Source organism: Hyperoodon ampullatus (genome assembly GCF_949752795.1).
Source record: "Hyperoodon ampullatus genome assembly, chromosome: 17".
NCBI lineage: Eukaryota > Metazoa > Chordata > Mammalia > Artiodactyla > Ziphiidae > Hyperoodon > Hyperoodon ampullatus.
This window is the reverse complement of record NC_136930.1, coordinates 28,605,207-28,630,284: the sequence shown is the minus strand read 5'-3', so window position 1 is coordinate 28,630,284 and position 25,078 is coordinate 28,605,207. Positions and strand designations below refer to the sequence as shown.

The 25,078-nt window shown below is 37.2% G+C and overlaps 1 protein-coding gene across 1 annotated transcript in view; it reads left to right on the top strand.

Annotated features, from left to right (window-relative positions):
* Positions 1–25,078, top strand: part of CNGB3 (cyclic nucleotide gated channel subunit beta 3) — a gene marked incomplete at both ends in the record, with an annotated part of 140,516 nt that overhangs the window by 53,645 nt on the left and 61,793 nt on the right. The window contains 4 exons of the mRNA XM_079722145.1: positions 14,955–15,109; positions 16,867–16,995; positions 17,879–18,087; positions 24,999–25,049. Of these exons, the coding sequence (XP_079578271.1) occupies positions 14,955–15,109; positions 16,867–16,995; positions 17,879–18,087; positions 24,999–25,049 (544 nt within the window). The remainder of the gene's footprint in view (positions 1–14,954; positions 15,110–16,866; positions 16,996–17,878; positions 18,088–24,998; positions 25,050–25,078) is intronic.

The window sequence follows — 25,078 nt, the reverse complement described above, 5'->3', positions numbered from 1 at the left end:
TTGCTATTTTATTTTTGATTTTTGGATGGTTAAAATTTTTATCTCCAAGTCTCTAGTTGATTCTCTTTCACAATTAACATTCTAGGTAACATAAAATGGCTTCCCTCTCTTATCTCCTTGAAGATATAAATCGTTTATAAAAATTGTTGTCTGTTTTGTTCATTTTATTTCCTCAGGTATTAGTTTTTGTTTTCTTTAATGCTTCTCATAGTGCTGATTTTGCACAATTGTTTGAAAATCTTTGGCTTGTGTGATCATCATTGTATTGAAATTCTCCATAACTTCAGTAGATCAGCTGTATACAAAGGGAGATAATAAATGTGGTCTACCTTAGGGATGGAAGTATTTTATAATCAACATTGTTTACTATCAGCACATAGTGACAATAAAAAGACTGATTTTTAGTTATGTATATTTTTTTAATTCTCTGCAGACATTGCGCCCCTTAATTGTCATCACCTGGGGACGATCAGTCCCACTAAACCCTCTCTCACTCCACCTCCTCAATTCATCCCACCACGTGATAAGCCATTGCTATGGATTCTGTCCCATTTACTGTCTTCTTTCTACAGTGATTGTGGGGAAAAACATTGCTAAGAAAATAAAAATAGATAAACGACAAGGATTACAGTAAAGCACTATGAATTATACCCAATATCTTGTAATAACCTATAATGGAATATCTGAAATTACATCAGCCAAAAAACTGAATCACTATGCTGTACACCTGAAGCTAACACAATTTTGTAAATAAACTATATTTTAATTAAAAAATTGCTAAGGGTATAACACTAACTCATTATCTGGGCATATAGTCCCCTATTCCCTCTGAGTTTTGCCAAACATCTGGGATACAGCTCTGCTTCTCCAGTCCAAAGCCCATATTACTGTCCCACCCTAGAGACAATTGCTTCTGCTTTCATCCATTCCATGCAGATTTGGTGAGAAAGAAGTCAACCTACTTCACTTACTATGAACACTGTTCCTCATATAATCACCCTAATGGTAGACTATGGCTCTTGAACCACCCTCTTCAAGGGTAGAGTACTTCCAGAACCCTTCTCACTTTGCAAGAAACATCTGTGAGTGTTTTAGGTAGTCGTTTTCTTCATTAATAATAACAACAGTGGCCTGTTCTAAGAGCTTCACAATTTGTGAGAATTTGTGAGAATTAAATGAGTTAATGAGTACATGAAGCCATGTACCTTCTGTCACTAAGAAACTTCTCACATTTCCTATTTTCCAGCTAGCAATTTTCTGTTTTCCATCACTGTAGATTTTCTTAAGCATCTTTTCTGTCATTTCTAGAGATTTATGGCATTCAGCCTATTATCTTGATCTAATTTTTTATCTGCTTCTTAAAATAGCTTTACCCTTTTTTTTTTTCTAGACATGTAAGCATTCTGTAATAGTCTGCTCAGGCTGTCATAACAAAATACCACAGACTGGGCAGCTTAAACAACAGAAATTTATTTTCTCACAGTTCTGGAAGATAGAAGTCCAAATCAAAGGGCTGTCATAGTTTGTTAAGACTTCTTTTCCTGGCTTGTAGACAGCTACCTTCTTATTATGTCCTCACTTGGCCTTTCTTCTGTAAATATACAGAGAGAGAGAGAGAGAGCTCTCTGGTGTCTCTTCCTTTTCTTATAAGGACACCAATCCTGTTGGATTAGGATCTCACCCTTATGACCCTATTTAACTTTAATTACTTCCTTAAAGGTCCCATCCCCAAATAGTCACATTGGGTGTTATGATATCAACATATGAATTTGGGGGGGACAATATTCAGTCCATAGCACATTCTAACAGATCAATTCTTAAAAGAGCAATTTACTCAGAGGAAGCTAATAAGTAAGAACAAATGTAAGGGCACATATAAAATGAAAGAGAGGGATATTAACTAAAGAATCTTCAAAGTGAATACAGAGTATGGTATCTTTCCTGATGAAAACTAGTGTGCAAAAATATCTGTAGCATAAATGAATGTGACATTCAAAATGCACCTCAACTTCCCCAAGACACCAATTTTCAGGAACATTTTTGAACATGTTCTTTGACTCATTCAGGCTGGTATTGTATAAAAGAAATTATAAAAACATAGTTGTTGCTTACTTTACTCTCAAACCTGAAACTCTTTAGGGAATTTAAGATGTTCATTAAAATGAAATATATTAGTATTAAGACTATTTCATGTTGATATTGATATGCTATAAAAGAAACCCAAATTCTCTTTCTAATTGGGTAAAGATTTGGAAAGGGTTACTATTCTTATATTGTTGATGTGTTTGTATGTGTATATGTGTGCATATACGTGTACATATGGGACTTATGGATATAAATTTAAAATCTATGTGGCAATATTTTTGTAACTTTTTGGTGACTTTAGACTTAAGTAGTCACTCAACTTTTAACAAACTTAGGCACCACCACACTTATTATGGACCATTAGAATGTGATTCATAACAATAAAAATAAGCATTATGTACACTATCTCCAGCACTTACAGATTAACAGAAGAAGAGATCTAGAGAGTAGACTGCTGGAAGAGGTTTGCAAACAAGATTTGTAGCCATAAATGTATCATAGGCTGTTCTACACAGATCAAGAATGATTTAGGTTAGGAAATTGTGGATCGTAATATCCATATGTACATTATCATATGTACAAATTAATGTGTACAAACTATACCATATGTAGAAGTGAAATGTGACAATCAACTCAAAATTTTCACAGTATTTAGAGGTAAATGTGAGAAGACAGCAAAGTGAGAATTGGTTAAGTTATATATAAACGACCCAAGTTTTTGCTTAAAATTTGTAGGTTTTATGATAGAGCACAAGATACATTGATAAAAATCAGAATTTTGTGCAAATTTCAAGTATTTTTGTTCAGAAATTTAATCCTACAAAAATTTTCACTTATTCAAATCAGATTTCTTTTCTTCAAATGTAACTTTTGAGGACATCTCTCTGAATTTATCATTAATTAATACAAATACAAGACTGAAAAAACTGACCTGCTCTTCTCCCCGTCCCAAACTTCCCAAATTATAAAATAATATTCTTTTTTATTGAAATATAGTTGCTGTACAATATTATGTTATTTTTAAGTATACTACATGGAGATTTGACATTTTCATAAATTATGAAATGATCACCACCATAAGTCTGGTAGCCATCTATCCCCTGATAAAGTTATTAAATATTATTGACCATATTTATTATGATGTATATTACATCATGTGTCTTGTTTATATTATAACTGGAAGTCTGTACCTCTTAATCCCTTTCATCAGTTTTACCCACCCCTACCTCTTCCCTTCTGACAACCACCCATTTGTTCTCTGTATCTATGAGCCTGTTATACTTTTGTTTTGTTTATTTGTTTTTAGAATCCACATATAATTGGGATCATACATTATTTGTCTTCTTCTAGCTGATTTATCTCACTTAGGGTAATGCTCTAGATCCATCCATGTTGAAAAAAATGACAATATTTTATTTTTTATGTCTGAATAATATTATATATATATATTTATATATATATATATATTTATATATATATATATATATATATATATATATATATATATATATATATACCACATCTTTATCCATTTGTCTACCAATGGACACTTAGGTTGCTTCAATATCTTGGCTACTGTAAATAGTACTACAATATACATTGGTGTTCATATACCTTTTCCAATTAGTGTTTTATTTTCTTTGGGCAAATACCCAGAAGTGGAGTCTCTTGATCATATGGTAGTTCTATTTTTAATTTTTTGAGAAATCTGTTACTCTTTTCCATAGTGGCTGCATCAATTTACACTTTCATGAACAGTGCAGGAGGTTTCCCTTTTCTTCTCATCCTCACCTACTCCTGTAATTTTTTAATAGCCATTGTGATGGGTGTGAGGTGATATCTCATTGTGGATTTGATTTGGAGTTCCCTGATGATAACTAATGTTGAGCAACTTTTCATGTGTCTTTTGGTTATCAGTATGTCTTCTTTAGAAAAATGTCTATTCAGATCCTACACCCATTTTTTAATCAGGTTTTTTTGTTTTTTTGATGTTGAGCTGTATGAGCTCATTTTATAGTTTGGATATTAATCCCTTATTGGATATATTGTTTGCAAATATATTCTCCGCATCAGTAAGCTGAATTTTTATTTTGTTGCTAGTTTCTTTTCCTGTGCAAAAACTTTATAGTTCGATGTAGTCGCATCTGTTTATTTTTGCTTTTGTTCTCCTTGCCTGAGGAGACAGATCCAAAAAATATTGCTAAAACCAATGTCAACGGGCATGCTGCTTATGTTTTCTTCCAGGAGTTTTGTGGTTTCAGGTCTTACATTTAATTATTTAATACATTATGAGTTTATTTTTGTATATGGTGTGGGGAAGTAGTGCAGTTTGATTATTTTGCATGTAGCTGTCCAGTTTTCCCAACACCATTTATGAAAGAGTTTTCCATTGTATAGTCTTGTTTCCGTTGTCATATTTAATTGACCATATACGTGTGGGTTTATTTCTGGGGTCTTTATTTCGTTCCATTGTTCTATGTGTCTCTTTTTGGTCAGTACCATAATGTTTTTATTACACTAGCTTTGTTATAAAGTTTGAAATCAGAAAGCATGATAAATTCATCATTTCTCTTTTTCAGGATTGCTTTGGCTGTTAGAGATCTTTTGTGTTTCCATACAAATTTTAAAATGATTTCTTCTAGTTTTGTGGAAAATGACATTGATATTTTGAGTACCAGATTTTTGCCTCCTTGGTAGGATTTTTTTCATGGGTATCTTTTTTTTTTTTTTTGGATGCAGTAGTGACTGGGATTGTTTTCTTAATTCTCTTTCTGAGAGTTCATTATTAGTGTTTAGAAATGCAACAGATTTTTGTATATCAATTATGTATCCTACAACTTTACTGAATTCATTTATTAGTTCTAATAGTTTTTTGCTGGTGTCAAACATTTTCTATATATATTACCATGTCATTTTCAAAAAGTGACAGTTTTACTTCTTCCTTTCAAATTTGAAAGCTTTTAATTTATTTCTTGTCTGATTGCTGTGACTAGGACTTCCAAGGCTAGGTTGAATAAAAGTGGCAAGAGTATACTTATCGTGTTCCTGAACTTAGAGGAAAGGCTTTCAGCTTTTCACCATTGAGTAAGATGTTGGGTGTGGATTTGTCATACATGGCCTTTTTCATGTTGAGGTATGTTCCTTCTTTACCCACTTTGTTGAGAGTTTTTATCATAAATATCTTGTCCTGGACTTTTGTTCCTTGGGATTTTTTAGTACAGACTCACTTTCATTATTGATAATTGCTCTGTTCATATTTATCTATTTCTTCTTGATTCACTCTTGGAAGATTGTACATTTCTATGAATTTATCCATTTCTTCCAGATTTTTCTTTTTATTGGTGTATAATTGTTCATTTATGATCCTTTGTATTTCTGCAGTATCAAAGGAAACTTCTTTCATTTCTGATTTTATTTATTTATTTTATTTTATTTTATTTTATTTATTCTGATTTTATTTACTTATTTCTCTTTATTTCTTGATGAGTCTGGCTAAAGGTTTGTCCATTTTTATTTTTTCAAAGAACCAGCTCTTAGTTTCATTGATCTTTTCTATTTATTTTTTTTTTTTTGGTTTCTCATTTATTTCTGCTCTGAACTTTATTATTCCCTTCATTCTAAATTTGAGCTTTGTCTGTTTTTGTTTTCTCTAGTTCTTTAGATTTAAGGATAGAGTGTTATTTGAGATTTTTCTTGCTTTCTGAGGTAGGTCTGTATCTCTATATACTTCCCTCTTAGAACTGCTTTTGCTGCCTCCCATTAATTTTGGAATGTTGTGTTTTCATTTTCATTTGGCTTCAGGTATTTTTTTATTTTCTCTTGGCTATTTTTAGTGACCCATTGGTTGTTTAGTAGCATATTGTTTCGACTGCAAGTGTTTGTGTGTTTTGCATTTTTTTAAATTGTAGTTGATTTCTAGTCTTATACTGTGTGGTCACCAGAGATATATGCTCTAAGCATGCCCCATGTGGGCTGTGAACCCCCGTCTGTTGTGGTAGGTCTGACTCCTGTGGGCACGCTCTTAAGCAAGGCTTTCCCCAGCCCACTTGACTGCAAGGCCTTGCTTCATACAGTGACCGTGGCCCAGTGGTAGGTGGGGCGGATCCCCACATGCCTGGTTGCTAAGCCTGGGGTCATGGGGCCACAAGACTGGTACCAGCATGCCAGTGGTCACAGCCAGATCCCTTCATGGATAAGAGGCAGTGGGTCTGGTGCCAGTCCACTGGTAGGCAGGTAAGCCCCCAGTGCTAATATGCTAGAGGGAGGATTCCTAAATGACACTTTCCAGCACCAGTGTCCACACAGTGCAACAAGCTCCCAAAAATGGCTGCAGCCAGCATTTCCATCCCCAGGGGGAGGCCCAGTTGCCATCTGCCTCTCCAGGAGGCTTTTCAAGATGAGCAAGGGGATCTGACCCACATTCCTCTTAAACTATTGCCTCTGTGCCAAGACATGTAGAGAGTGAGATTTTACATGCACCTTTTTAGAGAAGAGTCATTGTTTCCTGTAGCCTTCTGGCTCTCCCAAACATAAGCCCCACTGGTTTTCAAAACTGGACACTACAGGTGTTCATCTCCCCAGTTCAGGACCACCAGTCTGAGGAGCCCAATTTGGGGCTCAGATCCCTCACTTGGGGAGGACCTCTGTGATTGTGATATTCCTCCCATTTGTGGATCACTGACCCAGGAATGTGTGTCCTAACTATACCATGTCTCCACCCCTCCTACCCATCTTTTTGTGGTCCCATCTTTATATCTTTAGTTGTAAAATTATTTCTGCTAGTCTTCATGTCTTTCTCATACATAGTTGCTCTGTTAGATAGTTGCTCATAGATAGTTGTAATTTGGATGTACCAGTGGGAAGAGGTGAATTCAAGGTCTTCCTACTCCTCCATTTTGGTCACACCTTTCCTGTAGTATAATTTTCTTTACTTAATTCCTGTCTGTTATTCAAGACAGAAATAGCAGGTTTTAAAGACTTTGACCAACTGGAATTTTTTTTAATGAGTTAAGTCATTGAAAAATGAATTAATTCTTAATTAGGCATTAATTAAGAAGAATCTAGCAAAGTTAGTAAAAGCCAAAAATTATTCAAGAAGATCTTATTATAAGAAATAAATACTACTTTTAAATGAATTTAGGAACTAATGAATGGAAATCTAAAATATTATTTAGAGAACAAAGGCAGGTTCTAAGTACTTCTTTTACAAAATACTTGTTAAGACAAATGAAGAGAAAAATGACAAAATTTGATGACATTACACTTTTCCCCAACCAATTTTCTTAAAACTTACTAATGAAATCTTACTTGTTGAACTTAAAGTCCTCCCCTAGTCCCCATCTTACTCACTTTGTGTACTGACTTCTTTTGTCAAACTATTACCTTACCCAACTTCTGCGATATTTTTCTCTCTCAGCTTTACCTCTCTCTCTGCTACTTCTCCGTTCCTTTACTTGTGCTACTCCTTAAATGTCAGCAAATTCCAAGGTTGTGGCCTCCCAATCTTATGTTGTTCTGTCTAATTTCCACCATCTCCTCTAGATAGATGATTCCTAGTTCAACATCTCCAGTTCAGTCTCCTCTACTGATAGGGGAGACTCCCTTCTCAGCTGCCTGATATATTGAATGTATTATTTATTCACACCTCAAGTTTACCATATGCTAATATATTTCTATTTATCTTACAAGTTATGTCTCCATCTGAGTTGCCCGTGTGGTATCACAATCATCCACTTTGCTAATTCTATTAGCTTCCTAGGGCTGCCATAACAACTTACCACAAACTGAGTGGCTTAATACAACAGAAATTTATTCTCACAATTCTGGAGTCTAGAAGCCTGAAATCGAGGTACTGCAAGGTTGGCCCTTCTGGAAGTTCTGATGGAGAATCTGTTCCATGCCTTTCTCTTAGCTTCTGGTCATTGCCAGCAATCCTTGGTGTTTCTTCGATTGTAGAGTCATCACTCTGATCTCTGCCTCTGTGGACACATGGCACTCTCCCTGTGTGTTTCTTCTATGTTTTCATTTGGCTTTCTCATAAGGAAGGGCTCCAGTCATTAGATTAAAGGCCCACTCTACTCCAGTATGACCTCATCTTAACTTAGTTATATCTGTAAAGACGTTATTTCCAACGACAGTCACATTCTGAGGCTCTGGATGGACATGAATTTCGGCAGAACACTATTCAATGTAGTACATTTACCAAACTTGACATTTCCTGCTGTTACATTAATCCACATATTTTAACTCGACTCTCTTCCCTCTTCAACTCACACTTCTTCCTCACCACAACTAATTATCATCATTTTTTTTTCAATTACTTTCTAAAACATAGCTAAAACTGTACCTCTTCTTAGAATTCAGTTATGGTTCCTCATTGGTCTCAACGGAAATTTCAAGCCAAATTATAGGTGATTGGAGATCCTATATTAAAAGGTTTGCACCTTTATTGTCCTCTACAAGGCAGCAGCTAACACATCTTTTCTCAGTCTTTTTCCTTCTTCTTGAATATCTTCCCTTTAATTATTAAAGTATCATTCCTCCTCCTCTGACCACCACCTTCTCATTTTGCCCCATCAGAATTTGTCATCCATTTGTGTTATACTAAATCAACAATCTTAACCTAGAGAACACGTATCACAAGGTGTACATGAAAACTTTCCTGGAGTCCTAATAAACACCAATAGTTTTACAAGAATCAAGTTCAAGATCTACATTTTATGTATGTACCCTTTCTTAAAACATATTCCCGAGTACAGCTGCAGACCACGAGTTTTTATTTCCTACCTTTCTTTTCCCATAGGCTTTTCTCTCACTTTACCAAAGACCTACTTCTAACCCATCCCAATACTACTATGATACATTGCCCTGGAGTGCAAAAAATTTCTACAGTCCCAAACACAGGGACAATTGTTGATTATGTGATTTTTTTGCCTGTATCTGATTGAATTTAGGAAGTAAGGAATACTGTCATAATTATCTTATTTGCTATCAAATGTTTTTAAAAATGTGTTTTCTCTGATCCTTATCAGAAAAGAAATAAATTACATTTTAACTATAACTAATTCTTTATTCTTCCATAAGTACATATACAAATTTTAAAAGTTTTGTCCATCTCAATCAGAGATGGCTACCAATAAAACTTTCATGCTTGTTTATCAAAATTTGTAAAATATACTGTTTCCCAAATTCTTCATCAAGGAATTATGAGGAATAATCCTTTTAAAAATATATATTATGAACTAGAATTATCAAATATAGCTTAAATGAAGCATTGTTATATAAAGCATATACCTTTTGTTCCCTCTTATACTCCCATTCGATTTTTTGTTTTTTGAAATATATATTTCTTCATCTCCATTTTTTTCATTCACAAAATTACCTGAGGAGAAATACATTCATAACTTCTGTATGTATATAGGTGGGAAAGAAGATAGGCAAGGATTACTGTAGAAAAAAGCTGGAAAAAAAGAAAAGAAGGTGGAATAGATTGGCATATTAATGCTCAGCTAATATAAAAAGAAAAATACATAGGTGAAATATAGCTATGGATTAGAAATGCTGACATGCTTTCTCATACAATTTTTAGCATGTTAACTGTGAGGTATGTTTGCACAGTACAAACTAGTATTATTAATTGGCAATTATATGGTCAAATAGGACTTACAGATAATTCAGGAAAAGAAAAACTTCCTCCTTAAGTCTCAGGGCTTGAATTAGACATTTTGACAGTTTGAATACCTGACTTTACAGTAAATGATTCACCAATCCTCAACTTTACTTTTTATGGATTTTTTTAGTGTATTGAGGTACATCAAATAAGGTCAAAAAAGGTTGGAAGTAGTGGGTTTATTTATTCAATAAACATTTATTGAAAACTTACCTTGTCCTAGATCTTGTGAAATATAAAGAAAACATACAGTTCCTGATCTTGAAAATGTCAGTCTATGATCATGTCAAATATAAACATTGCTTTAAACACCCCATATGCACTGGATCACCAAGATCTTGTTGCCAGAATTGTATTCCTGAATGTTTCCTGGGTATCACAAGCAAGGTCCTATCACACAGTGTCCTATAAACACCATGAACTGAACACACACACACACACATACACATACACACGACTCATTTTTTTTTCCATATGCCCACTACATACAAACATCTCCTTCTGAATTCCAATTTATATTAATGTTTTCATATATCTAGTCTCTTGTAATAGTAATCTTTGTGAATTTAGTCACTTGTAATAAAAACTTAGAAATTATTCTTGATTCTTTATTTGGATTTATCCAAAAGATCCAGAAAGTTCAAATTCTTTGATTTCTGCCTCTAAATAAGTTCTTTAGTCCCTCTCTTTTTCCCCCATCCACTCTAACCTAACCTATTAACTTCTTTCCTTACCTCCATGCATTTACACTGCTCTCTTCAACTCTCCCACTATTGTTACTTTTCCAAAACTTCTATCTGCTCATACCCCTCATTTGCTTAGTATTCTCTATTGGTTCCCTTTAGCCCATAGGTCAATGTTTAAACTGCTAAGCAGATCATACAGGGACCATCATAAGCTGACCCCACTCACCTTTCCAGACCTAACCACCATCACTTCTGACACACCCCACGACCTGGTGCCCTCCACATACACATTGTCTTCCAGTCACATCAAAATACTTGCTGAACATGTCATATTATTTTCACATCTTTGAACATATTGTTCTCAAGGCCTGGAAGGCCCTTATTTCATTTTTCTGTCAAAGGCATTCTAATCCTTCCAGACTTAGGATGCTTTCTCTGTGAAGCCACTCCTTGATACCCCAGGCCAAGTTCAATGTGAGCATAGCATTTTGTACATATTTTTATTACTTATTATTAGCTACGTATTTACATCCTTGCCTCCCCCATTAAACTATGAACATCCATAGAGCTAGTATCTGTTTAACTTATCTTTCTATTTCCAGTACAAAAAGTAGAAACTCAATAACTGTTTGATGGATGAATAAACTTCTAAGCAGACTAAGGTTTTTAAGCAGAAATTTATGAAATGACATAAATGACAACACATCTTAATCAGAAAAAAGGTTTTCTTGGTTTTGTAGACTGATGCCCTCCTATTTCTGTATTGTGTAAGATGTATCAGATTTTCTTCCACTGTGGCTCCATCTTCTCCATTTGAATGGTTTATAGAGGTCTTAGTGGGACACACTTGAAGAATTTTGATGCTGAAGCAGGACTTTAGACATTTGAAAGAGGTATAAGTTATACTATGATAATTATAAGAAGAGAGAGAAAGACACCAATGGTTGGGGAATTTGTAAACAATTAGATTTATGATATATTTGTGGACCTGGTGGAAAATGGATATTAGTGGAGAGGGGCTCTTTAAATGGAATCCACAGGTTACCCATTTCCAATGTGAACCGCATGGGTTCCAGTTTGGAAGTGAGATGGAAAGGGCAAATATCGATGTGAGGATGTGAGAACGTATCGAACTTATGGGGGCCTGTGTAGACCCAGTGTCATACTCAGAAGGAAGGTAGAGAGGAGTTAGAGGTTTGAGGAAAAACTGTGAGGAAACTTAGATCATTATGAAGTATACTAGTTTATACAGAAGGTCCCCTATCTATGAACTTTCAAGTTGCAAACTTTCAAAGAAGTGAACATATGTTCACATGTCCAATCATTCAAGTTAGTTCATGTGTCTGGCGTACATTGTCACATGCATGCATTCTCTACAAGTGGTTGTGCTTTTGTGTATTTTAGTATACAGTATTATATAGAGTACAGTAGTACAGTATATTTATTTCAAGCCCAGGATGTCTGGAAGCAAGCATAAAAGCAGCGGTGATGTAGCTGTTACTGCTAAGAAGTACCAAGCCATAATGATGGAAACAAAAGTGAAAATAACTGAGAGAGGGGAGTGAGGCAAAAAGATGGTAGACATTGATCATTTTTATAACATGAATCATTCAACCATCAGCATGATTCTAAAGAACAAGGACAAGGTCATGGAACATGTGAAGTCTGCTGTGCCGATGATGCTGACAATAATATTGAAGAATCGTGGAAAAGTGATGGAGGAGATGGAGAAACTTCTCCATCCTGTGGATGCAGGATCAGCATCAGCATTGAGTCCTGCTCAGCTTAATGCTGTTTCAAGAGAAAGCTAAAATCCTTTATGAAGATTTGAAGAAGAAACACAGTGAAGAATCAGAGGGCACATCTTTTAATGCCAGCCATGGCTGGTTTCATTGATTCAAGGCTAGAGCCAACATTCACAACATAAAAGTAAGTGGCAAGGCAGCAAGTGCAGATACGGTAGCTGCCCAGGAATTTCCTGAAATGCTTCAAGAAATTATTGATGAAGGCACGTATTTGCCCAAGCAGATTTTTAATGTGAATGTGGCAGGACTGTACTGGAAGGGGATACCAGACCAAAGTTACATCAGTAAGGAGGAAAAGTTGATGCCACCCTATAAAGCAGCAAAGGATAGGCTAATTCTGTTGTTTGGTGGCAAAACTTCTGGTGATATGAAGCTGAAGCCTCTCTTAGTTTATCATTCAGAGAACTCAAGAGCCCTTAAAAACATAGCCAAGGGCTCTCTTCCTGTTGTGTGGAAGAATAACCCCAAAGCCTGGGTTACACAGGCCATTTTCCAAGACTAGTTTTTCCATCCTTTATCCCGGAGGTAGAGTAATATAATATTGCTTGGAGAAGGATGTCCCATTCAACATTCTTTTGCTGCTGGACAATGCTCCGGGCCACCTCCCATTCATGGACGACTTTCACCCCAGCATCAAAGTAGTGAATCTGCCACTGAATACTTCATCATTCATCCAATCTATGGACCAGGGAGTTATAGGGACTTTCAAGAAATATTTATGTCACACTTTTCATCAGGTAGTAAAGGTGAGTGACAAATCAGGAACAACCTTACAACAATTTTGGAAGGACTATAACATCTACAAGTCCATAAAAAAAAAAACAACATTGACTTTGCTTGGCATGAGGTTACAGCCGTCACCATGAATGGTGTTTGGAAGAACCTTTGCCCACAGTTTGGTCGGGATTTTTGTGGATTTGAGAAGCTGGATGAGGAATCCAAAGAGGTCTTCAGCAACTTAGTGACTCTCAGTGAGAAGCTGGAGCTAGATCTGCAAGAGGACAATTTCACTGAGCTCCTTGCTGTGCAACACGAGGAGCTTACTAATGAAGATCTGATGGAATTGGAGGCCCAGAGGAAGGAAAAAGAGAGACAAGAGGAAGAAGAAGTAACTGAAGAACGAAAGACATTCACGATGCAGGGAATGACACGGGGATTTTCTTTATTTGAGGAGTCACTGTTAACTTTTGAGGCACAGGACCCGAACATAGAATGGTACATGAAGGTTGCAGCATCCATTCAGAATGCAATCCAGTGTTACCATGTCATTTATGATGAGAAAAAAGAGCTACTACCCAGACATCACTGGATAATTTTTTCAAAAGGGTAGAAAGAATTGAATCCAGCGAGGAACCAGAACATGTGCCATCAACGTCAGGAGTGAGTGAAATTTCAGCTTGCCCTCTGTCTCCCATTGCTGACAATCCTTCAGCTCTACCTTCTCCCACCTCCTTTCCCTCCTCCAGTCAGTAACTCTTCTTGCCTGTTCACTCGATACCAGCCCCATATGCCAGCCGATGTACTGTACTACTGTACTTTTCAAGGTACTGTACTGTAAAACTGTAAATGTTTTCTTTACTTTTTGTTTGTTTTTAATGTATTATTTGTGTGAAAAAAAAAGTATTATATACCTAATACAGGACAGTACTATATAACCAATTGTGTTAGTTGGGTACTTAGGCTAACTTTGTTGGACTTATGAACAGATTGGACTTACGAACATGCTCTTGGAATGGAACTCGTTTGTATGTAGGTGACTTAATGTATGTTATGCTTTATATGTTTTCTTAGAAGGGAAGTTCATTAAAGCACACTAGATATATTAGTTTTCTACTGCTGAATAACAAATTATGGCAATTTTAGAGACGTAAAACAACACCCATTTACTAGCTCACAGTTCCATAGATCAGAATTCTGGGTGGGCTTGGCTGGGTTCTCTGCTTAAGGTCTCACACAGCTGATATCAAGGTGTCAGCCAGGTCTGGCTGGGTTCTTACCTGGAGGCACCAAAAAAGAATTTCCTTCTAAGCTCATTCAAATTATTCGCAAAATGTAGTTTTTTATGGTTGCAGGACTGAGGTCCTTGTTTCCTTGTTAACTAGCCAGGGATCACTCTCAGCTCCTAGAGGCCTCATGCAATTCTTAGGGGACCATTTTCTCCTTCAAAGCCAAAAATGGAGAATTTCTCTCAAGTAAAGTTCCGCTTGTGCTTCAAATCTCTGACTTTTTCTTCTGTCACCATCTGGAGAAACTCTCTGCTTTTAAAGGGCTCATTTGGTTACATCAGGCCAAGCTATATAATTTCCTTATCTTAAGGTCAGCTGAGCCACATAACACAACTAATTATGGGAATAAAATCCACCACATTAATTTTCCCTGGGATTATGCAGGACATGTACACAAAGGAGCCATCTTAGAACTCTGCCTATTTTGTCAACTATAGCTTTTTTTCTTCTCAATATACAGTCTAATGGTAGAACCACAGTCAAGAATACTCATTTGTTATTTCTGCATTCTAATTTTTCAATGACAAATCTGTATGGCATGAGCACTATTTCCATCAAATTTAATGCTTAAGTTGTTCTATCCAGTTGCAGAAAAGAGCAGTTAATAATCTTGGGTATATAAGGAAGGTGAAGAGACTTAATCCCTTCCCTGTATGTTTCTCCTCATGGGTCCAACTCTGTCACCATTTTTTTTCTCATTTAGTCCAAAAAGCAAACCACTTGGAGCCCCTGTTATTAATGAGTATGCCGATGCCCAGCTACACAACCTAGTGAGGAGATTGCATCAAAGAACAGATTTCTACAAGAGAAAGTTGGTGGAAGGTGATATGACCTCACCTGAAGGCAGCCCCCAAACTGGTGAGCAGTGTGACCTAAAAGTACCAGGAAGAAGGAGGTTATGAGTGGACATGTATTTTGCAAATGTTTTAGTTTGGGTTCCCCAAAAGCCACCCCCAAGACAATGATTTAGCTATAAATATTTTATATTGAGGGTGCTCCAGGAGGTGAGAGTGGACAAGAGAGACAGAAAAGGGAGTTAAGACAATAAAGGTGTGTTAATGAAGCATTACTGCTGTGGGCCACTGGGGCTTGAGCCAGCTGAAAATCTGCGTGGATGACGCATCAGAATTATCCTGAAGGAAGAGGAAGCTGGGGTATCAACCCATCAACTCCTGTCCTTTGTTGGCTGAGGTTTGCTGCTGGGGAATGTTGCTAATACTTCAGCATTTTAAGCAAGCCAGCTGGGACAAATCCCCGAGGCAGAGAGATGCAGGAGCCTTCTGCACATGACCTCTGGCCCACAGAATATGCACAGGCCAACAACAATATCTGTTATAGCAAGTTTTATTGTAAATATTAATTAATAATACCCATAATAAACAAAGCACTTAAATAAGAATACAAGAATACTACCTGAGTACACAACAGAGCAAAGGACATCAGTGAACTAGTCACATAAGGAGAGAGGCAATTATCAGTCTATCTAATAATTACAGAAATGTGCTTATGAAAAATTAATAAGTACAATAAAGTAGAGCACAAAAGTGATATATATGTCATATATACATAGATACATGGTGTATATATGTATATATAGTATACATATAGTATACAGTATACATATATATACATATATATACCATGATTACATCTATATAAAATGTTTATAGCCCGCACACCACGATGAAGAGTGGCCCCCACTCGCTGCAGCTAGAGAAAGCCCTCGCACAGAAACGAAGACCCAACACAGCCAAAACTTAATTATTTTTTTAAATCTTTAATAAAAAAAAAGTTTATAAATGTATAGAAAAAGTAGAGAAGAAAGTGTGTTGTTTAATAACAGATAAATAAAAACAAAATTGTTAATTATGTGGGATAGAGTTGAGGATTTTCTTATAATTCTGTAGGAAGAAAGTTGGATTTTCAAAATAAACTATGTATTATATATAGTTTCTTTTTAAAGAGAAGGGTCTAAAATATGGTCATTATACCTTGATAAAGATTTGTTGAAAAGAATATTTTGAGCTTTACTTACCCATAACTGGAATGATATAAATGAAGCTAAAGAAGCAAGAAACTAGGGGACTCCCCTGGTGGTCCACTGGTTAAGTCTCTGCCTTCCAATGCAGGGGGTGCCGGTTCAATCCCTGGTCAGGAAGCTAAGTCCCACATGCTTTGCGGCCAAAAAACCAAAACATAAAACAGAAGCAATATTGTAACAAATTCAATAAAGACTTAAAAAAAAAGAAGCATGAAACTGAAATCTGTGGAATGGTGCACATTTGTAATGTTTCTGTTCAATGTAAATCCAAAGCACTAACTGTTTATGCTCCAAAATATGTGGGAATGAAACTTGTATTTAAAATATCCTATTTGTAACATCTTTGGGACACTTAATTTAAACTTTAAGCCCGCTATTTATTTCCAAATTTTGATGTTTTCATTACTTGGATATTTTCACAAATGGCAATATTTTAAATGTCATGAAATTCCTCATCTGCCTGTATTGAGAGGGGAAGATTTTAGAATGTTTTGATTCCAAGAAATCCAAGCTTTTTTCTCATTAAGCTAACCTAACCTCTTAAAAATGTTTTCATCTCTTTTTTCCTATAAAGCAAAGCCCACAGTTGTATCATCAACACAAGAAAGCAGTGCTAAGCTAAAAGAAGAACATTATCAGAAGGTGCCTCTGACAGAGTACCTAAAGCGAATCAGACTTCCAAAAAGCATAGATTCGTACACAGGTACCATCAAAGGGTGGACTATCTCAGTGGGAGGGCTGGCTATTACCAAGAACCCCTGAAACCCAAAGTCATAGACGGCTTCCATTTTCTCTAGCCAGCGTTCTGAACCTATCTAGAAAGCAGAATTTAAACTGTATTATCTGCAATGGGTTGTTTTCCCCTTTCCAGTGAAGATAAGAGATAAAAATATTCCTGTGTGTTTTTAAAATAGTCCAGGGCCTCTCCTGTCCCTAATTAACTTCTAAAAGAAGTCCCAAAGCATTAAGTAATATGTTCACTGAACATCCCCCCAAAAATAATTCATTATAAAATGTCTGTCTTCTTCCATGGCTTCACATTGTTAATTAATCCAATTGAACAAATCCCCTCCTACAGCTTCCCTTGGGCAGAGGAAAGCCCTGTGTACAGGGTCATGGGCTGCCTTCACTGGCTGATTTGCCCCCTCCCCACTTCAGTCACACCCCTGTGGGCAAGATGTGGCCTTTGGCTCACAATCCCTGGGTGATCCTGCAGCTTAATTACCAACCAGCATAAAGCCCTTTGAGTCAGTTCTCCTGGACACGGTACCTCTGACTTTTCCTTGGGTTCCCCTTTCCTGATCTAAATAGTACAGTCACTCATGGGGACAGACTCAGTGGCCACTTCTCTAGGAGACAGGAAGAACACTCTTGAATGTCAGAAAAGCTGATAAGATGACTTATCCCTCGTAAACCCCAGTGCCTCGGCTCTAGGGGCAGAATTGTGCTGAATGTTTTAAACAGAGTCTCTTATACAAATTGCTTATCTCCAGAAGGTAGTGCCCCAACTTTACCAAACTAAGCAACAGAATTATTTTAATGTTTTTTACATGCCACGTGGATTACTCCAGTCTCTATTTTTCTAGATCGATTCTATCTCCTGTGGCTCTTTCTTGTCAGCATTGCCTTTAACTGGAACTGCTGGCTTATCCCGCTGCGCATCATCTTCCCATATCAAACACCAAACAACGCACGCTACTGGCTTATTACAGACATCATATGTGATACCATCTACATTTTCGATTTGCTGTTAATCCAGCCCAGACTCCAGTTTATTAGAAGAGAAGACATAATAGTAAGTGGGGCTCGGGAGAAGCACAGACGGACAAAGGAATATCAGATTGAACTACAAAAAAACATATTAACAGCATTGTGTTATTTACTGTCTGACTGATTGTCTGCATGTATGGGTTTTTAACCACTGGAACCACCAGTATAATAACAATAATAATAACAACAACAATAAAAAAACAACCACTGAGCACTCACCACGTGCTGGGGACCATGCATCTCCCTGTACCTTAGTTTCCTCATTTTAAAAATGGGAATAACAATAGTACCTTCATAATACTGATGAGAAGACTGAATGAATTAATGCAGGTAGGGTGCCTGGAACTGTGTCTGGTGCCTACCTTCTTTTCACTCTTCACTTTCCAGATTCATCACACCCCATTTCTCATCATCAAATGCAGTGTTTTGTCCACTTCAGAAATATCATTCTTACCCTAGGAGAAATCATCTTCTCCTGCATTTATTCTCACTGTGGAGGGAATTTCAGAGCCAATCCAATCAATCTAAGACAGAGAGAGAAGACTATGTTTTCACAAGTACACACCCAAATCGTACAGCCCCTTATACCCTGCACCCCACCTCTGGACCCTTCCCCAGCTAACTAGAACAATGCTTCCTTTCCAACTGATGTCCACTGTGATATCCTCATCACAGTCGCAGTGAGGGCTGCATGGAACAGATCCTCCAGTGTCAAAGTAGGAAGAGCAGAGCAACCAAGTGTATGGCACCTTGGGTTCGTATATGTTTTTGAAGAAGAGAGTTAGTCTCCTTAATCTCCTGAATATTTTCTTTTGAATTTCCAGATGATTGTAAGTTATCAAAAAGCTGAAAGGAGTTTGGGTTATTTTTTTCTTTAAAAAATATTATTTGTTGAGGAATGTCCCTTATATTTGAAATCTTTTCTAGGAAGAAATTCTAAAGGCAAGAGCTAAAGCTATAGCAAAAATCTATTCAAAATATTCCTTGGGTGGACTTCAGGGCATTAGTTAACTCACCAGCATGATCCCCTAAGTTCACTGGCAGTTTGATGAATGAAGACGATGTGTACAAATAAGAAATAACACCCAAAAAAGGGGGTACTAATTTCAACCTCCATTAGATGCACAAAGGGGGGAGAAAATCAATGTTTGACAAATGGAAAATGACAAAATTAGTAAGGAGAGACTTTTATTTTCAATTTTCTAAGAGGTCTTTGCACACAATGGAGTGTTAAAACCAAGAAAAATAACCAATAAAAACACACTCAATGGGCTCTATTTAAAATGCATTATCACAAGCTACAAATATAGAGCAGGAACTAATTTCTTTGTTTGTTCAGATGAAGTTTAATGGTTTCTTTAATGTAGAATAGGTAGTTTTAGATTTTGAAACTTGATTACATTTTGCTAAAAGGACTATGCAAGTTGAGTACCCAACCTGAAAGTCTCACTACATTTAGCTATCTATGCGAACTTTTTTTTACACCATCAAATTATTCATTCATTCAACAAACATTTATTAAATACCTATAGTTGACAGATATTCCAGAACTGGAAGATGGAAATATCAATTCCCCAAGGGCTTGAGGGGAAACAGATACCAGATTGAGTTGCTAGAGGCCACAACTGAGGGAATTGGGAGGGTTTACAAGTTTTCCACGGCATTTATGTGCAGTGTCTTTCTTCTGAGAATGGTGCTGCACAGAGAACAGAATTTTGATTCAAGCACCAACAAAAGGAATCTCTTATTTAAAATGTCCTTTATAGACAGCAGGAATAGAGCTGGGAATGACACCATGGAGGTTATGTAGACATGAGACTTGCACCCACAACACTTTGCTAAGACTGCCAATCACAATGATCCATGGAAATGCTCAGAGCCTTCTAGTGACCACATCTATCAGGCCTGCCATTAGAGTCAACTGCTTTTGATCCTTTAGCTACTATTTATAAACTGATCTAGAGAAAATTAACAACTCCCTTCTCTTCGCTCTGCACATTTTACTCACACTTCTGTTATTTAATTGTTAAATAACAATTAAGTTCACTATGATGTAGCAGAAACAAATAGCCCAGGGTCAAATTTCGCCTCTGAAATTAACTTACAGCAATACTTGAGAAAAATAAATTTACCTTTTTATTGTGTACTATCTTTGTCATCCGTAAAATAGAACTAGTACCACCCACCTCATAAACTTATTCTGAAGATTAAGTAAGACAATGTGAACACCTAGCCTAGGGTCTGGCTTCTAGAAGATGAGCAGTGAATTGCTGACTGAATCAAATGGATGAATGTCCACACACTAGCTTCCTCTTGTCTCCTATTTGTATAGGTAACTCACTTTCTTACCTGATAGTAAGTTTCCTGAGAGCAGGGACAGTATTCAATTCATTTCTCTATTTATCCTAGGAATTCAGAGGATATACTCAAAAATGTTTGAAGGAGTGAATGAATGGCAATCTTGGTTCAAGGATTTTCTTCCCTTGAATAACAGTTTAATCTACCTTGTAGTTGTATTATATAATATTATTATTTTGAAACATTTATATTTGTTCTATGTGAAATTATGGAGTTTCTATGAATTATTTAAAAGAAAAGGTAAACAATAAATAAATATAATAATACCTTAGATGAGGGTCTTCAAAGACTATCTGTTTGAAAAAGATTTAAGTGCAATTATCATACCCTTTCTAAAGTAAGCTTCCTCAGAATAAATGTTGCCTGCATAATAATGAGGCTTAAAAGAGACAGAGAGAATTAAATAGGGTTACATACTAAAAATAAGTGCCTACAGAGAGACCTTCAAGATGATGGAGGAGTAAGAAGTGGAGACCACCTTCCTCCCCACAAATACATCAGAAATACATACACATGTGGAACAACTCCTACAGAACACCTACTGAACACTGGCAGAAGACCTCAGACCTCCCAAAAGGCAAGAAACTCCCCCACGTACTTGGGTAGGGCAAAAGAAAAAAGAAAAAACAGAGACAAAAGAATAGGGACGGGATCTGCACCGGTGGGAGGGAGCTGTGAAGGAGGAAAGGTTTCCACACACTAGGAAGCCCCTTCACTGGCAGAGACAGGGAGTGGCAGAGGGGTGAAGCTTCAGAGCCACGGAGGAGAGCTCAACAAGAGGGGTGCGGAGGGCAAAGCGGAGAGATTCCCGCACAGAGGATCGGTGCCGACCAGCACTCACCAGCCCAAGAGGCTTGTCTGCTCACCTGCTGGGGTGGGTGGGGGCTGGGAGCTGAGGCTCAGGCTTCAGAGGTCAGATCCCAGGGAGAGGACTGGGGTGGCCTGCGTGAACACAGCCTGAAGGGGGCTAGTGTGCCACAGCTAGCTGGGAGGGAGTCCAAGTAAAAGTCTGGAACTGCTTAAGAGGCAAGAGACCATTGTTTCGGGGTGCGTGAGGAGAGGGGATTCAGAGCACTGCCTAAACGAGCTCCAGAGATGGGCGCGAGCTGCGGCTATCAGCATGGACACCAGAGGCAGGCATGAAAAGCTAAGGTTGCTGCTGCAGCCACCAAGAAGCCTGTGTGCAAGCACGGGTCACTATCGACACCTCCCCTCCTGGGAACCTGTGCAGCCTGCCACTGCCAGGGTCCCGTGGTACAGGGACAACTTCCCCGGGAGAACACACTGCACGCCTCAGGCTGTTGCAATGTCATGCCGGCCTCTGCCACCACAGACTCACCCCACATTCCATATCCCCCCTCCCCCCAGTCTCAGTGTTCCAGAGCCCCCTAATCAGCTGCTACCTTAACCCCGTCTGGTCTTAGTGAAGAACAGACGCCCTCAGACAACCTACAGTCAGAGGCGGTGCCAAATCCAAAGCTGAACCCCAGGAGCTGCGCAAACAAAGAAGAGAAAGGGAAATTTCTCCCAGCAGCCTCAGAAGCAGCAGATTAAATCTCCACAATCAACTTGATGTACCCAGCATCTGTGGAAGACCTGAATAGACAATGAATCATCCCAAAATTGAGGCAGTGGACTTTGTGAGCAACTGTAGACATGGGGTTTGCTGTCTGCATCTAATTTGTTTCTGGTTTTATGTGTATCTTAATTTAGTATTTACAGTTTGTTATCATTGGTAGATTTGTTTATTCATTTGGTTGCTCTCTTCCTTTTTTTATATATATACATATATTTTTTTTTCCTTTTCCTCTTTTTCTGAGTGTGTATGTATCTGCTTCTTTGTGTGTTTGTCTGTATGGCTTTGCTTCCACCATTTGTCCTAGGGTTCTGTTGGTCCATTTTTGTTTTTTGGGGTTTTCTTTTTTTTTTATTTTAGTATAGTTTTTAGCACTTGTTGTCATTGGTGGATTTGTTTTTTGGTTTCATTTCTCATTTTTTTCTCTTTTTTGTTACTTTTTAATTTTTTTATTTTTACTAACTTTTTTATTCTTCTTTTAATACCTTTATTTTATTTTTTCTTTCTTTCTTTCTTTTTCACTCCCTTTTCTTCTGAGCTGTGTGGCTGACAGGGTCTTGGTGCTCCAGCCAGGTGTCAGGCCTGTGCCTCTGAGGTGGGAGAGCCAAGTTCAGGACATTGGTCCACAAGAAACCTCCCAGCTCCATGTAATATCAAGTGGTGAAAGCTCTCCCAGAGATCTCCATCTCAGTGCTAATACCCAGCTCCACTCAAGGGATAAATATGCTAAGAACATTCTTCCAGAGTTGGAGGATGGGGTCATACTTCAACTTAACTTCTTAGCACTTGATACGTCTGTCTGTTCCATATAAGCTTTGAAGGGTCTCACTTATCTTACTCAAGCTTGGTACATGATTCAGTGTACACTTGTACATATACCTATATCTGCCTGTGGCTCAGTAAGAGATTTTATTTCAGGGAAAAGAAACATTAAATAAACATGTCATATATTTTCTAATGTATTTCTGTAAAATTTAGTATGTGCACGTGGGTAGAAATTATAGCCAAAAAAATGGGGTGGTGGGGCAGGAATTGGGAACTTGGCTAACAAATCTTAAACATTGTTCAACAGCAATTTAAAATTTTTGAACATGGACAGCCTGGATAATAATTATTAGAAGATGCTGCTTCCATGTGTCCAAGTTATAATACTTCGGTCAAATAAATAATAGTACACAGACAATTTCCTCCTACCTATAAGTGAAATAGAAAAATATAATCCCAATATTAGCATTAATTCTGAATGTTAACAAATGCCTTCCTATTCCTCTATCTCTTATCACACATTTACTGAGCACCTGTTGTGTGTTAGACATTGTGTTAGGAACTGAGAAACACAGGATAAATATATTGTCCCTACCCTTTTAAGTAGCTCAGAGTATGAAGGATGGACAGACAAAAGAAAAATGGTGGAGTTTTGTGATGTGAGTCATGACAGAGGTGAGCCCTTGATGCTGTTTGATGCAGAGAAAACCAGATAAAGGAGGAACACCTGGTCCAAATTTTGATGGATTAATTGAAATTATCTGCACACCTTCGTCCCCATAAAAAAAGGGGAAAATATGTCCTAAGTTCTGGGAACAGCATAGGTAAAGGCATCAAGGTAAGAAACTCTGCTATGCACTGCTAAACAGAATGAGTATGAGATGCTTCAGGATGTGAGTGAGACAGAGAAAGAAGAGCTTTGTATATCATGAAAGGGAGCCTGGATTTTTTTTCTTTAAGTCATGTGAAGGCATAGGATTTGACATAAATAGAATTGTTAATGATCTGATCTAGAGAGATCATCTCACTGCCACTGTAGAACTGATCAAGGAAAGCAAGAATAAAGGCAAGGAAACCAAAGCCAGAAGGAGAAAATAGGCATGAGAAAATTTTAGAAAGGAGAATCAGTAGAACTTGGTTGCTGGTTGGATGAGGGCTAAGGGAGAGTGAGTGGTGTAGGATCACTGACTAGTGTAGATGAGGGTGCTCATATGATACTCAATAAGAGGAGGAGCATGGCTGGCTTTAGGGGGAATGATGATGAATTCAGGTTTGTTGTAGGTTAAATTTGAGATGAGCAGAACTGCTAAGTGAGGAAGACAATAAGCAGTTGTTGGACAGGTCAACAGCTCCAGATACTAATATGAAGTGGAGGTAGAGGTTTGGTAGCATCCACATACATGGTGATCTTTGAAACAATGAAAGTGGATGAAATTTCCCAGGAAGTAAATATGAAGAGAAAAGAGAAGAGGGCTGAATCCTGGGAAATATTGATTTTAAATGGCTGGCCATAGGATGCAAGAAGGACCCTGAAAACTGGAACTGAAGAAGTAAAGTAAACCAAGAATGGCATTACAGATTCTTTGGAAAGTTCCAAGGACAAAATTGTCCCCAAAAAGTCAAATGCTTCAAAAGTTTTACTCATCTCTTAATGTCTTTACCTATTCATCCACTCAAATATTTATTGGGCTTTTAATATATTATAGTCACTAGTTATATACAGTTGTTAAACAAAATCAACCCTGTCCTGAGATAGATTACCATTTCATGGAGTAGACTGATCTTAAATAAATGAGCCAAGACATATATGTGTGATTTCAAAATGTGGTGAGTGCCATAAAAGAATGTTAGTATATAAAGGATTCCCTAGGTATGATCATTAGGAGGTTATTGGTGGCTTTCACAATGGTAGTCTTGATGGAATAAGAGAAGAGAGCAAAAGTCAAATCATCACCAAAATTGCCATGAGTTGAAGAATAAATATGAAGGAAGGATGTGGAGCAAAGCAAGGTAGATAACTCTCTTAAGAAGCGTTAGTGTGACAATTAGAGCAATACAAAAAGAAAACAAAGCCAAGGAAGGTTTTTTGATTTATGATATGGGAAGATAGAGCATATTTATAGGCTGATGTTAGAAGGAACTAATAGAAAGAAATAGCTATAAATATTTTTAAAGTGAGAAAATGTTTAATGAAATTGGCTAAAATTAATATGAATTATAAATATAACATATTTCAGGTGGATTCAAATGAACTAAAGAGACACTACAGGAGTTCTACAAAATTTCAGGTAGGTGACTTACAATTCCAAAATTGTTC